Source organism: Eschscholzia californica, unplaced genomic scaffold, assembly GCF_041429995.1.
Source record: "Eschscholzia californica isolate CP2 unplaced genomic scaffold, dmEscCali1.0.p SCAF_4, whole genome shotgun sequence".
NCBI lineage: Eukaryota > Viridiplantae > Streptophyta > Magnoliopsida > Ranunculales > Papaveraceae > Eschscholzia > Eschscholzia californica.
In genome coordinates, this window is record NW_028238461.1 from 36120975 (window position 1) to 36136740 (window position 15766).

Sequence of the window (15766 nt, forward strand, 5' to 3'; positions counted from 1 at the left end):
ACTTGTCCACCAATTCAAAAAATATTCGACTCGAAATTACTTTTGTAAAAACATCAACTACTATGTTAACCATTTACAAAACCTTCGCACTTGCAGCAGAATAATCACCATGACCCGACTCAGACTCCAAAACATATATTTCTTCACTGAGCTGGTCACTCTCCCGCTCCAATGATTTTAGCCTCCGTGCTTCATTGTTTAGCTGCTCGTTGCGCTCATTGAGCAGGTTTATCCCATTATATTGGCGAGCTATGACCTCCTTTCGTTCTAATAATTTACATTCTAGTTCTTTGATGGAGGATTCATTTCTATCAAGTGATGTCTCCAATTCATGAATAAGAGTTCCTTGCTCTGTTTACACTCTGTTTCCACATTCTTGTGCATCTTCAATTAAATAGCCTCTTTTTTTAATCTTTCTCTTTCTGCAGTAAGACAACTGATTATTAATTTGTTGGAAAAAAATGGCGTTTAAGTTGAAATAGAAGGTGGAAAATAACCGACGAATAAAATCGCGTTGATCACTGAACTTCAAAGTTCGAGAATCTCGATTCTTTTAGACAGTAATTCGCCCCCTTCTGGTATGAAATCACGAGTGCACAACGGGTCAGGAATTATGCCTTCGGGATACGATGAAACCTTTCAACAACTGCTTGGTTCAAAGTATTTACGCTTTGACCAAGACCAAGAATACTCTGTATTAATAAACTGATAATGCCAAAGAACCGACTCCGAAATTCGACAAATCATTTATGATAGAAACCCCAAGACTACACTCTTGATTATGAGACAGAAAGTTCAAGAAAGATGGAGAAAGAGAATTTCGTTGTTATGCAACCCAGGGATGGTGGATTACCACTTAATTTATATTAAGTGAGAAGACATGGATGCATCTCATCCCATGGGATGCATCCATTTGAAGCAACAATCATCAATTTGAATGGGCATTGCACCCATTCAATTCTTGACAAGATAAACTACTGTCATCTTCACTCATCCTTCAAATGCCTTATTAAATATTGAAAATTTCCAACAATCTCCCACCATTTTCAAAATTTAAATAAAAGAAATATATAAAACAATGTAGCGAAATCAAGACAAAAATAAAACAAAACAAACAACTTTTGGCATTATCATAGAAACGTGTACATAAATGATAGGTATCTCATGGATTTGAACCTTCACTTAGTGCAAACAACTCAAAGTTTTATCAGAATGCTATGGTGAACGTAACTTGAACCAAGAAATAAAACCGGAGCCGTCGCTCATACTTGTTTCGATGAATCAGAGTGTTCATACTCCGCACATTAATGGTCATGTGCAATATCCCGTTCATGAGTCTTATTCAGAAAATGGTCTTATTTTCTTAGGAAATGGCCTGATTTCCATACTCACTTAGGTAAGTCCACTTGAGGTGTTTTCGCGAGGCACCACTTAAAATGAGAACTTATTAAGGATTTATCATCCATCCTTTGTCTTGCAGAAAACCAATACTAGCTCAGAAGTGGGATGATGAGACATGGAAATGTCCCATCTGAGTCTCTTAATTTAGACGAGTTAGTCTCTCTAGAGCAGTTACTCTCACGAATTACTCTCTTTTATGTTCAGGTACCTTTTTACAGAGTTACGCGTGCAAAACGGATAAAGTCGGAAAGAATACAGACTAAGGGCATTTTGGTCATTTGTTGATTCTGACTTCTTGGTCAAGATTAGTGTTCGGATGGAAAGTAGAGCCCAAGACGAGCCCGTAGGCGAAAACGGAAGTCGAATCGGGGTCCGGACGAGCAATTTAGGTGAGGTCAAAGATTGGGGTCAAAATCATTTGACCAAAACACCTAGAGCCACGTGGCGCAGATCCATCAGGAGGACACAACGCAATCTGACAGTAACATAAATTCTTCTTCTTGAGCTCATCTCCTTGTTGCGCCTTCTCCTTTGCTCCTTAGTGTTTTTTTCTACACCAAAAACGGAAAAGCAAGTAAAAGTGTCCAAAAATATAAACTTACCAAAAATAGAAATAAAATTAGATTAAATTTAAACTAAGTCCCCGGCAGCGGCGCCAAAAACTTGATGGGCCTAAAAGGTTACCCTAAAAGGTCTCCACCCGCAAGTATACGGGCGTCAAGTAATAGTTCCGGTAAGACCGGTTCGTTCCTCAGAGACTAAGTTAAACTAAATTCTAACCTTAAAACTATTGAGATTTAAAATTGGTTTGATGGTGGTAAAATAGAAATAAAATATAAAACTCAAAAATAAATAAAGAAATAAGTCGGTATTCAGAAAAAGGGAACCTAGGGTTTTCGAATCCGTCTTCCTAATAATTCTAACGACAATTTAATTTTGATCTAATTAGAGAGTTCTATATATAACTCAGGTTTTAGTCCATGAACGGTCTAAAAACCCGGAAGATTTTATCGTTAAAATGGTAAAAACTTTAATAAATTTATCGTTAAAATAATTATTATGACTTCATCTAAAACCCTAGATATAAAAGACTTAGCTACTCATGCTAGAAACGATAAATATTTGAAGTAATATAAGAAAAAGAAGAAAGAAACTTAACTTTTCTGCGATTTTCCCACCAAACAGAGCCTAAGGAATTGATTTCCTTCTGTTTTTCCCAGAAATTTGCCAAACGCACCCTCTGGGAAAACGATTTTCTCGTCTTCCCGGAAATGGTTTTCCTCTGAGAAATTTATTTTCTCATCTTCTTCAACCTTCTTTCTCTCTCTAAACTTTCTGTTTCTTTCCCTCTCTTTCTGTAATCTCTCTCTCTCTTTCTCTGTAATCTCCCTCTCTCTCACTAAGAAGTAGAAAACAACAAAAGAAATCAAAAATCACGAAAAATCAAATTAATTACTTAAAACCGAGTTTCTGTTTCTCTCTCTTTACAATAACTCTCTTATTAATCTCTCTGTCTCTCTCTAATTCTCTCTCTTCCTCTGTAATCTCTCTTTCTCTCTCACTAAGAAGCAGAGGAAACAAAAGGAAAATAAAAAATTCAAGAAAAAAAACTAAACTGTTAAGCTCTCGGTTATAACTCTCTCTCCTCTGTTCTTGGTCTCTAAAAACCCAAAATCGTGCTCTCCCCATCTCTCTGTTTCTCTTCTGTTTTATAGACCAAAAAATCAATCGAAATCTCTTGGTTCTCTCTCTCTCTCTAAAATCCTAACAACCATCTTTAACAGTCGTGATCCAACTCTCGGTTTTGATTTCTTTTCTATCTTCTTCACTCCTTCTCTCTATCCTGTTTTGATTCTTACCGAGAATATCTCCTTCTCCTTCTCTCTCTCTCGGTTTGAATTCGTATCCTTTTCATTCCCTCTCGGTCTTATGAAATCTTCTCCTTCTTTACTTCTCTGTTTTTTCTATTTATTTCAGAGGGAATGGATGAAAGGCCCAAAGTTAAGCCCAAAATAAGGGCCCGATCCAAAGTTGGGAAAAAATGTAAAAGAGGTCCTCTGTGTCAGATCTGAATATGGAGAAACCAAATACCCTTGCTTTATTAACAAATTACAATTTGTGCCACTCAAAAATTACGATTCGTGCCACTCAATATTTACGATAGTTGCCACTCAAATTGCCCGGGAAACGCGAAAAAATCTGAAAAATTCGGCCCGATGTGACCGTTGCAGGTGGAGGCGTCCCATCTCCATCACTCTCTCTCTCCCACGCCTTTACTCAAGCAAAACGTTCACTCTTCTTCTATTAACTTCTCCATCACTCAGAAACCGTTCCCTCTCTCAAAATCCCTCTTCTTCTATTAACTTCTCCACCACCAGCCATTAAAGAACTAGAAGCCATAAAATCCCTCTAAAATCAGACCTCTTTCACCTGATTTCAGTTCATAAACAGAAGCCAAGAAGGAACGGTTTTCTCTCTCTCGTCTCAGCCCTCTTTCACCCGATTAAAGTTCAGCCCTCTTTCACCTGATTTCATTTCAAAGGTAGGTTTTCTCTCTCTCTCTCTCTCTCTCTCTCTGTCTCTCTCACTCTATATCATGAACATACGTTATTGTTATTTTCTCTGGTAATTTTTCATTCAAAAAAGCCCTAATGTTCTCTCTCTCTCTCTATCTATCTCTATATCATGAACAACTAAGAGATTTCGTTACTGTGTGATATTACTTTGTTTTGGACAGATGGTAAAGCCTACTTCATCAAAACAATCAAGTAAGAAAGTATCCATTGATGAACCTCGGTCTAGCAGATCGAAGACAGTTATTGAAGAACAAGTAAGTAGAAGAATGAGCCCTAGAAAAAAGGTATGTAACTGAAAACTTTAACAATTTTCTGTTTCATAAACTTATTCCGAGTACATAATAATGTTTCCTGTAGATTGATCTGTTTCATAAAGTTGTGTACTGGTACAACCATATAGTTCCAGTAAACCAGTTGATTTCTTGTACACTGGATAGTTTCAAAAAAATTCAACACTTTCTTACGTAACTATCTAAGAAACAGATAAATTTTTCAAAAAATTCAACTCTTTCTTATGTGAGTGGTTTGTAGTTTTGTTTTTTATAAAGCTGTATATTTTACATAGAGGAATTCGCAAAAAATTTTACTACGTACTAGTACAACAAAATAGTTGCAGTAAACCAGTTGATTTCTGGTAGAACAAAAAGTTGCAGTAAACCAGTTGATTTCCTGTACACTGAATGGTTACCATAGTTAAGTTTTATTTATGAAACACACAGATGATTGCCCGAAATTCAATTCTTTCTAATGACAATGGTTTGTAATTTTTTCAGGTCTCACAAGATGATCCCTTAACAGTGGTGCCACAAACAAAAGGAAAGAGAAAAATGGCAAATGTAAAACCTGAAGGAAGGCCAAAAAAGAAGACACAACAAGCTGTACCTGAAGGTGACTCTGCAAGGGCCTGGGTTGGCTCTCCAAGTGAGCTAAAAAATAGACCCGAAAATTTAGCAACCAAGTTGTCCAAGGTGTACAAGAATTCTCTTAAAAACACATGGACCCAGTTGAAATTAACATATCCAAAATTGACAAGCAGGCAGAAGGAGTTGCTTGCAGAGTCTCCCTTCAACAACTTGGTGAACGCGTTTCTAAATGACAGGATTGGCCTAGACAGCACAAGCAGACCAAACAAGGCGATATTTGAACTACTCTGCTTGTATTCCTCTTCCACAGAAACCTTCAACCTAGCTGGGAAAATGTTAAAGCTGAAGCCTCAGGATGTTTCTTTGATTCTGGGCATGCCATTGAGAGGGGAGGTGACAGAGCTTTTCTCGTCCACCAAAACACTGAAGAAACCACAACAAGATTTTTGTGTAAAGTACTTTGGAGAGGTGCCTCCAAAAGTAACATGCATTATGATGGCTAATGCACTGAGGATGGCGATTGATGAAGAGGATGAGCTGGATGCCATCAGGTTGATAATCATGTTCATTGCTGCCAATGTTTTGTTTCCTTCAACAACCGGGTACTCGATTCCACCACATATTCTGCTGTACCTGGAATCGATGGAAACAATTCAGAGCTATAATTGGCCAGTGGTGGTGCACCAATTCATGATAAACTACATGAATAAGCACCCGAACGACCCGATTAAAGCTTCAGGCTGCCTACTACTCCTGCCTGTGAGTATGTTTAAGTTTATTTCAATTATATATTAGAATTGAAGTGCCTTATTGAATTTACAAATGTGTTTGTCTTATTTAAAGGTATGGTTCTGTGAGCATACTCTATGCTATGAAAGAGAGGAGAGGCATAAAGATGAAATCCCAAGGATTGTAAGGTGGTCTCTGGTGAAAATAACAGATACGTTTGACGAGAAACTAGCCAGCCTGACATCTGAACAGGTATAAAATAACATTTACATACCACTAAACTTGTGGGTTCAATGTAAACTAACTTATGTACATACCACTAAACTTGTGGGTTCAATGTAAACTGGAAACTGTTTGGTTTACTGGAAATTTATTGGTTTACTAGAAATTGATTGGTTTACTGCTATGGTTATTACTGAAATGTTTTTCATTTTCTTTCAGGTAACTGAAGATTTTGTTTTCCCCCTCAACGAAGAAGAAACCAAGTTGGTGCAAACAATAGAGACCAAGTCCAACGTAAGTGACTTGATTCTTGAGATCGACCAACTTAAGCTAAGAAATGACCAGCTGGAGAAAGAGAATGAAAAGCTTAGGAAAGAAAATGAAGAACTTCAGGCAGAACTGGCAGAAGCTATTGAAGAGAGGGACGATGCATTCAAAGGTTATTCAGATCTACTGGCAGAGGGAATGATTCCAGTAGCCACTTATGTTCGATCAGCGGATGGCATTTTAGTGCCTGTAATGGAAATGAATACAGAGAATGCACCAGAACAACAACAGGAGGCTCAGGAGAAAGAGGGTAAAGAGAGAAAAGAAGTAAAGGAAGTAAAGGAAAAGGGAAAAGAGCAGAAAGTAAAAGAAGATAAGGGAAAAGGTTTAGAAGTTGCAGGAAAAGGTAAGGAAGAAGGTAAAGAAGTTGCAGGAAAAGGTAAGGAGAAAGCAAAAGGTAAAGAAGTTGAAGGAAAGGAAGATAAGGGGAAAAGGTAAAGAAGTTGCAGGAAAGGAAGTAAAGAAAATTGCAGGAAAGGAAGATAAGAAAAAAGGTAAAGTGAGAAGGAGGAAGATTCCGAAAGTGGAGAAGATGATACGGATGATGAAGAAGGTGAGGAAGAAGAAGCTGAAGAAGATGATGCTGAAGAAGATGATGGTGAAGAAGATGAGGGTGAAGAAGATGATGATGAGAACAGTGAGGAAGATGATTCAGAAGGCAGTAAAGAAGAAAAAGAAGATGAAGCGAGTGAGGAAGAACAGGATGAAGATAAGGAGACAAAGGATGAAAAAAAGGAAAAAAGAAAGGGTGCAAGCAAAGCTGCGAAAAAAGGCAAACTCTAATTTCAGATTAAGAATTTATTTTGGTTTAATCTAATATTGTTCTCTACATTTCGTATTCAGTTAGTTTCAGGTGTTTTTATTCTTATTCCAAAAATAGTAAACATCTGGCTGGTTTTAAGTATTGAAATTCTAATTACGCTCATTAGATCCTCTATAGGAAACTTTTTGATTCACAGTAAATTATTATATGTCTCGGAAATGACTTAGTGTTGTTTTCACTGAACTTATATCAGACAATAGCGAGGAAAGCGATGAAAGCAAGGAAAGAGATGCTGAGAGTAAACAAGGCAAACAATTATTTTAACCCACAATTTTGTACGTAACTATACTAAATGGTCCTCAAAATCAAGTTTAAAATTCTTCTTTTATATCCATTTATAACAGAGATAAGTAACGAGGATTCTGATGAAGAGGAGATCCAAATTAATTTGTCAAGTGAGGAGGGGGGCTGGGTTGAAGATATAATGGAAAAGGAGTTGCCAAAAGAAAGAGGTAACCTTCTGATATTAAGTTGTCCCCACCATTAAGTTTCGTCCGGAATTTAGAAATTTAATACTCCACATGTAATTTATTTACAGATTATAATGTAAAGAGGATGGTGGATCCGAACAATGATTATCCTAGTTTTGATCTCAACATGGAACTCCAGACTCAACTAATTCAGTGGACTCCACCAAAAAAGTCTCCCGTGCAGATTGAAGAAGATGAAGAGTGTACACCCAAGGCCCAAAATTTCGACTATATCGCTGAAATGGGAAGACAATCAGTGGAAGAAGTGTCCGCAAACATGGAACAATATCAATCACCCCATGTAAGCCCTCCCAAAAGAGTAGCATCCAAAAAAGGGAAAGGGTCTTCGCCAGTACCAACATCACTTGTGAAGAGGATTAAGAATAATCCAAGGGTGAGGAGGAGAACGGAAAAAGGGACAAGTGAAGTGCAGGTTATTGATTTGGAGATGATTAAACTGAAGAAAGATCCCCGTGTGAAATTGAGTAACTGGAGAATAGGGGGGATATGGCCATATGTGAAAGAGAATGAAAAACCATTGATGGAAGAGTTCATGAAAAGTGGATGGACAAGGTATTATCTATTCCTTCATAATTTATTTGGTTCATAATTTTTTTTTCAGACAGAAAATTAGTGTGTGTCTGGAACACAGGAAGGTTCCGGGTAAACTGGTTTGTGGTTAGTAAACTAGCCAGTTTCTAGTTAATTATTCTGAGTGACTGATGAATTGTACTTTGTCTTGTACAGCCTCGATGTCTGGAACAAGGAACAGCATCACTGCCTAACAGCAAAAGATTTAGACGAGCTGATGATGAATAGAGGCTGGGACTCTCAAATAATTGATTGGTTTGCAGACAGCTTAATGTTGGCAGATTCGAACATCGACCGTGAAGTGCTATTCCTATCATCGTTGCTATTTGTAAGTTTCTTACCCATTACTATAATAAATTTAAAGAGGATTTTGTGAATTCAATAGTAAACTAAAAATGACACAATGTAGACAATGATAAGGCAGAAGCGCAGTGAAAGAACAATCAAAGCTAATTTAGATGATCGGATTAAGCAGCACTTCATCAAAGATCATACATCAATGTTGTTGTTCCACTGATGACTCTTTGGAGGGCCATCACTGGACTTTGTTGGTGTATGATTTTGAGGAGAACGAATGGACGCACTTCAACTCCTTACTTCGTGACATCGACCTGGGAAACAGATGTAACTACAATGCAAAAGAATTAGCAGAAATCCTGGCAGCAAAGATGATAAAGATGAAGTGCGGAAGGAAAAAAATTGCCTCAAAAATCCCATTCATTAAAGATGTTGAATGCCCCCAACAAGGGGACAGGTGAGCCCAGATTTTGGACCATTACAGTACTATGTTATTCCGTACATGAAACTAACTGTGTGTTCCTCAAATTTTAAAAACAAACAGTCCTGATTGCGGTCTCTACGTAATGATAAAGATGGAAGATATATTTCTCGAAAGCATCAAGCATAATTACCCGCCAAAGTGCTCGCAAAAGGAACAATATGAAGACAGAGCAAGGAGAAAGAGGGCAGAAGTAACCTACCAAATTTTGGAGGAGTCAAAGGACGGATGGAGGAGGAGTATTGCAGAAGAAAACTAAAAATTTAAATATCTAAAAGTTTATGTGTTGTTTTGTTAAGTTTACTTAGGAACGGATTATATGGTGTTTGAAATATTAATGGTTTGTCACTTAGAACATTGACATATTTGAATCATTGTGTTGTTAAGTTCATTAATCGAAGTTCAAAAGTGTCTAACTACAACATATTCTCGGAAACAATTCAATGTCCAATACACTACTAAATTTACTTTAAACATAAATTGGAAACTCAAAACATAGAGACAGTAAATTTACAAGCTTCACTTTAGTACACAAATAATGTTCAATGTCCAACACATTACCAGATTCACTGGCATAGGTTGTAGATGGAAACATAGAGACAGTACATTTACAAAATTTCAGGAAACAGTTCAATGTCCAACACATTTATAAATTTACTGGAAACAAGATAGAATCCTAAAAAACATAGGTTGGTGGAACTAAATAACTAACTTATATGACACATTATTTACACAAGAAAGGGAGAGCAAAATGTTAACAAAAACATAGGCATAGATTGGAAACTCAAAACAGAGAGACAGTACATTTACAAGTTTCACTTTAGTACATTTACCAGATTCACTAGAAACAATGAAGGAAACCTAGAGACATAGAGACAGTACATTTACAAAATTCCAGGAAACAGTTCAATGTCCAACACATTACTAAATTTACTAACTTATGTGGCACATAAGTTACACAAAAAAAGAACATCAGAATGTTAACAAAAAACACAGACTCTCTTCATAATCTGAAAAACTTCAACACTGTAGAAGCTATTCAAAATTGTAGAATGCCCGGTGCACACTCTTTCCCAGCTCAAATGAAGAACATTTACAACCACTAAATAGGTTGGTTGCACGAAGCACTGTTGTGATAACAAAGTTGTTTACATCGACCACATACCCTCTGTCTTTTCCGAAAGTTCCCGACACTTTCAATCCTAACAGTTCGCGGTCTCCCGGGACGCTTCTTGGTTAAGGGAGGAAGTATCATGTTGGCTTTATCGAAAGACTTTGGTGCATCAAAAGTAGGGACAGGGTTGATTGAAAGACTGTAGGTCTTACAATAAGCGTCCGTTGTGACAGCAGGATCAAAAAACTTTGAGGAATCACCTCCATGCACTTTAATACACAAGATAGCATGTTCACATGGAATACCTTGAACTTGCCACTTACGACATGAGCAAGTCAGATTAGCAAGATCAACGGAGTGGCTGGGGTTCGACATAACTTCATATTTGAATTCAGAAGACTGAAGACATTTCCAACTGCAGGCAACATTAAATCTGGACTTCATTGTCTCATTGACTTTTGGGCATAGGAATGAGTTCCAGGAGGCCGATTCAATCCTTTGATCGTTCATCATGTTCATTATTTTTACCCGCAACATATCGAGCATGACCGAAATGGGAAGAACTCTCTCATCCTTTACCCAAGAATTGAAAGACTCCGATAGAGAAGAACAAATCAAACCATACCTATTACCTGGAAAATATACATCGGCCCAGTTTTTAGGATTGACAGAGTACAAAAATGACTGCACTCCATTGCCGCCCATGACAACAAGTTCAGTAGTGTACTTTTGAAAGTCTGGAACAGTTAACGCCCGAGCAGCTTTAAATATTAATGACTGGAAGTAGTCAGACTTCTTGGCACCATTTTTGACACGTAAATTCATATTGTTGCGTAAATGCCATACACAATATGAATGGTGGGCCTCTGGGAATATGTTGGAAACTGCATTTATAATACCATGGTGCCGATCAGACATAAACGTCAACTCTGGACTACTAGCGACAACTCGTCCCAAATTGCAGAAAAACCATGTCCAGTTTGGATCGTTCTCTACATCAACAACAGCGTAGGCAACAACAAACAATCCTGCAATGAATCAGTAATGAATTAGTAATGAATCAGCGTAGGCAACAAACATTTATTTTATTTCTTACCAGAAAGTTTTCAAAAAACTGGGTAGTGGTCAGAAAATCAGGTAGTGGTCAGAAAATCAGTTAGTGGTCAGAAAATCAGGTAGTTTTCCGAAAACTATACTAGGTCGTACGTACCATCGTTTCCATTCTTTGCTACCGCTGCAAGTATGCATCCATTGTATTTGGTTTTGGCAAAGGTACCATCAACAAATATTAACGGTCAGCAGTGCTTGTAGCCTTCGATACTCGCTCCAAGAGCAATAAAAATTCTAACAAAACGACGAGAAACTGGATCGACTTGAAGATCAATATGACTATTTGGGTTAGATCGAAATAGTGCATCCACATACCACTGGAGCTTCGCATATGAATCCTCTTCTTCACCATATGTTAAAGAAATAGCAGCATTCCGAGCTTTATATGAATAGTAGTAGCTAAGAGCTATACCATAATCCTTTTTAAATGATGTTATAATGTCTTTCGTACTCTTTGTAGGATTCTCTCGGATGCCATCAGCTATTAACTGGCTGACAGCTTCTGTAGACAGCCTAGGCTTACGAGTAGACAATACAAAATCATCACACGTATGGACAGGGTTGAAAGCTTTAAGAACAAACATGGAACGCGACTTTAGAGGAGCAACAGCATGAATGGTCCAACCACAGCGGGGGGTTTTGCATATACAAGTTATCCGGGATAGATCATTCTTAAGGAATTTATAATTGTATCCATGTTTTATGGAATATCGACTAATAGCTTGTCGAAACGCAGGAGCACCTCCGGGAAATTCCTGCCCAATGGATGTAAAAACTTCTGGCCAACTATCTGATCGTAGAGGTTCACTCCTAACGAGCGCAGTAGATGCCTCAGCATGAGTTGTTAAAGAGGGAGATATAAAATCTTGTGGGAAACTACATGAAACATAACAATTGTCAATAGCCAGAGAATCTAGTTCACATAAAATCTTTCTGGTTTCCAGAAACCTGTTAGTGCACCGGAAACCAATGAGTTTATTGTAAATAAGACTACGAACATATATGAATAGGGTAATTCTTATTTTACAGGAAACTGAGTTTATTGTAAAAAACCATTAGGTGTCCAGTGAAAAGTGGATAAGTTCTAATCTAATGGGAAATAATATGAATAGAAACTATCAAGTTTACTAGAAACCAGGTAGTTTACTCGAAACAGACTAGTTTTACAGGAAACATCGACTTTACTAAAACAAATTCAGCTTACGCAGGTATATGGTTAGAGAACTATGTAGTTGACAGAAAATCATCTTGTTTACTATAAACCAGTTGGTTTACTGAAAATCAAAGAGTTAACTGTAAATAAGACAATTTACGCACTTATCTAAATAGGGTAATTACTACTTTATAGGAAACCAGATTGTACAATGGAAATCAATGAGTTTACTATGAATTATTATGAAATATGAGGAGTATTAAAGTAGACTACCGCTGTCGTTCCTGTTGAGCATATCTAGCGTGTGCTACAGCTACAGGAGGAGGGGTAGAACAAAAAAAGTCGCGCTCCACCCTGAGTAGTTCAAGTAAACATTCATTCAAGTAATCGATGTAAAAGCAAAAGAAAAGTATTAAAGAAAGTAACATAAACATCCATTCACCAGAGAGGACCGGTTGATCCAACGTTCAAAAGCATTTGACTTAAAGGAAAACAGAAAAGAAAATGAGAATACGAATCTTGTTATCAACAAGGATTCAGTTTTTACATAACAATATCAATTTACTTCCATACGTGAATGAACCTGTGTTTGACAGGTTGGTTATTTCTTCAAGGCCATCCATTATGTAACGCCAACAAATAAACCTGGAATATAAGAAAGTTTGAAAAAAAATCAGAAACATTCAGGGTGAAACCTTGAAGGTAATGGTTTAGGAAAGCATTAAATTAAGTTTCTTAGCCATGAAAGTCAGAAATATTCAGGTGAAATATTTAGGATAGCATTGAAGACAAAGAAGATCATGGTCTCATGGTTTCGGGTGAAATATTTAGGATAGCATTGAAGACAAAAATCAGAAGCATTGAAGACAAAGGAATAACAAATAAGAAAGTTTCACCTGAAAGAAGAAAACAAAGTCAGAGGAAGAGCAGAGGTTGGGAAGATAATGACCAAAATCTCGGTATAAATAAGCTTCTCAGACTCAATCTTTCTAACTTATGGGCGGGCTTTCAAATTTTAGCTGAAAATTTGGCTAAAAATTTGAACTTTGAATGAAATAGAGAGAGATGAAACTGTTTTGAGAAGGATTTAGAGAGAGAAATAAGCACAAAATAAGGAGATTTGGAGATATTTAGGTGTGATTGCCAGAGTTTAGAGAGATTTTTGGAACAATTAACGTCAAATCTCCATCCCTCATTAAATGGTATTAATTGCTCCCTCTCCATCAGCTGACAGAGGCGTCAGGAAGTAAGAGGAAGGGTAATAGAGGGATTTTTAAAAATCTGTCACAAATAAGTGTGAGCTGTCACAGAAAAGTGTGAGCTGTCTTCCCTCTTTGGACTGGAAATGCATATTTGGCTGAGAAGGGACAAAACGCCCATTTCCCCCCAAAATTTTGGACCAAACGCTCATTTTTTGTTTATTTCATAAGGAAGGAGAAGATGAGAATGATATGACCCAATCAAAGAGATCCCCCAAATCATGGAGCCAATCAATGCTTGTCACGTTTAACCAAAAGCTGGCATAAGGTGTGATTTGGTGCTTCGTGCGGCAGCCAACATAAACTACGACAGGAGCCACATACACAGGATCTGCGGGAAATATCTACGGCCGTCGATCAATATGACGTGTGTAAGGGAGCATCATAGTACCATGTGCCATGTCGCACCCAACTGCTGCTAGGTCAGGATCTCGAAAACACCCGGGAGCCCACCAAGCTTCCCGACAGTATACCACAAACTCATGTTACCGTCAGATTGCGTTGTGTCCTCCTGATGGATCTGCGCCACGTGGCTCTAGGTGTTTTGATCAAATGATTTTGACCCTAATCTTTGACCTCACCTAAATTGCTCGTCCGGACCCCAATTCGACTTCCGTTTTTGCCTACGGGCTCGTCTTGGGCTCTACTTTCCATCCGAACACTAATCTTGACCAAGAAGTCAGAATCAACAAATGACCAAAATCCCCCTAGTCTGTATTCTTTCCGACTTTATCCGTTTTGCACGCGTAACTCTATAAAAAGGTACCTGAACATAAAAGAGAGTAATTCGTGAGAGTAACTGCTCTAGAGAGACTAACTCGTCTAAATTAAGAGACTCAGATGGGACATTTCCATGTCTCATCATGGGAGAATATAAAATGCTAGTATTCCATAATCGCGAAAGCTTTAACTTGTTGGTACCCGTTGAACTTTGCTTATCTATTTGAAGACATAAGTTGGGGTTCTGTTAAAGGCGATCAACTTTCATTCACATACCTTAAACCATTTCTTTTTCTTTAGAGATAAGCTCTCTAGAAAGTCTGACAAATCATTAGAAAATATTTGTCTAGATAACAACAACATTAGAAAACATTTCTGTACAGACAAAACTGACTTAATACAATCAGCCATAACTTTACATGAACAACAATTGACAGCACCTGTTTTGGCCAAAACATTATATGAGTAATAGTTTCTCAACCGTCTACTATTTGTCTCATGTTGGTTACTCAAAATAATTGATCACTGAGCTTCTTTCTAGTGTACATGACTAGAAAAATTAAACAAGTCAATTTTAGTGAAATTAAATCACCACTTGTTTCTTGGATGCCCAAGACAACAACATCTCACAACATGAGGATTTATGTATGGGCCCTCAAAATGAATCCACCAACTTGTGTAATTGTATTCTCTTACTACATTGGGATATTCTTTTAAACCAAAAAATATAATGTCACTTGAAAATAAATAGTCCAAAGGAACCATAATTGTACTTTTATTCAATACAATTTCCATTCATTATATTCTTCACTCAAGAATATGATTATTCATTTCATAGAGTTTTAATTCTAAGATCACCATTAACTTTTTCATAATCTCAAATGCATATCTCTTCTTTATATTTCACACTTTCGTAAATAACTCAAGTACACTTTCACCTAACGCAAAGAACAGTGTGACCAAAATCACTTTCCTCTAAGGCCCATATATACCTCTTCAAGTGGGTTACCACTTGGATTCCAAAACCAAATAGGTCTCGCGAACAAATAAAATGAACCAACAATAATGTTAAGGGTTTCATGGTAACCACAAAATTACAACCAACTTTTACTATGTATTATGCCTAAAAGATATTTTAACATCTCATGATTAATAAAAAAATCACAAATAGCTAGACACCTACGCAATTAGTGTGGTGTGTGGATTGTCTCACTTACATCTGTTACTTGTCAAACAAAATAATTATTTTAAGTTAGACCACAAAACACAACTAAATAACTAATAACTTTTAACTATTCATCTTATCATTTATAAGTGAACAAGTTGATGATGTTAAGCATCAATTTATTAACCTTAATGGTCCGTTACGATGGTCAACATGTGAATTGCCTGAATATGTTAAAAGAACAAACTATATATAATATGTAATATGTATGTATCTAAATACATGGTGCACATGCATGCCTGTGTTCTTGTATAATACAAATTCACATATGCTAGCAGGAAATGACTCACATGAAACACCGCAGGATATCAAACTACTCCATCAAATCATGCATCAAATTTAACTGAAGTACTTACAAGTGTTCTGCTTATTTTATTCACTAGGTTCGCATGATCATATGGTGAG

At 37.1% G+C, this 15766-nt stretch overlaps 1 protein-coding gene and 1 long non-coding RNA gene across 2 annotated transcripts; both read right to left on the minus strand.

The window, feature by feature from the left end:
• Window positions 1-9882: 9882 nt before the first annotated feature.
• On the minus strand, window positions 9883-11588 carry LOC147544368 (uncharacterized). Its single transcript, XM_086635686.1, has 2 exons — window positions 11216-11588; window positions 9883-10922 (listed from the first exon to the last, which is right to left on the minus strand). The coding sequence occupies exons 1-2, from the start codon at window positions 11586-11588 to the stop codon at window positions 9883-9885; spliced, it is 1413 nt and encodes a 470-aa protein (XP_086491812.1).
• A 191-nt stretch (window positions 11589-11779) lies between these two features.
• On the minus strand, window positions 11780-12844 carry LOC147544369 (uncharacterized). The gene is made up of 4 exons (XR_015239729.1): window positions 12731-12844; window positions 12600-12638; window positions 12431-12511; window positions 11780-11880 (listed from the first exon to the last, which is right to left on the minus strand). It is a non-coding gene; the product is annotated as an uncharacterized LOC147544369 (long non-coding RNA).
• Between the last annotated feature and the right edge of the window lie 2922 nt (window positions 12845-15766).

What these genes read in the sequence shown, in the direction of transcription:
- LOC147544368 (XM_086635686.1), bottom strand. Translation starts at nt 11,588, where the DNA reads ATGTTTGTTCTTAAAGCTTTCAACCCTGTCCATACGTGTGATGATTTT. An exon ending in TTTTATTGCTCTTGGAGCGA is followed by an intron (nt 10,923 to 11,215) that starts GTATCGAAGGCT and finishes GATTCATTGCAG; the next exon opens with GATTGTTTGTTGTTGCCTAC.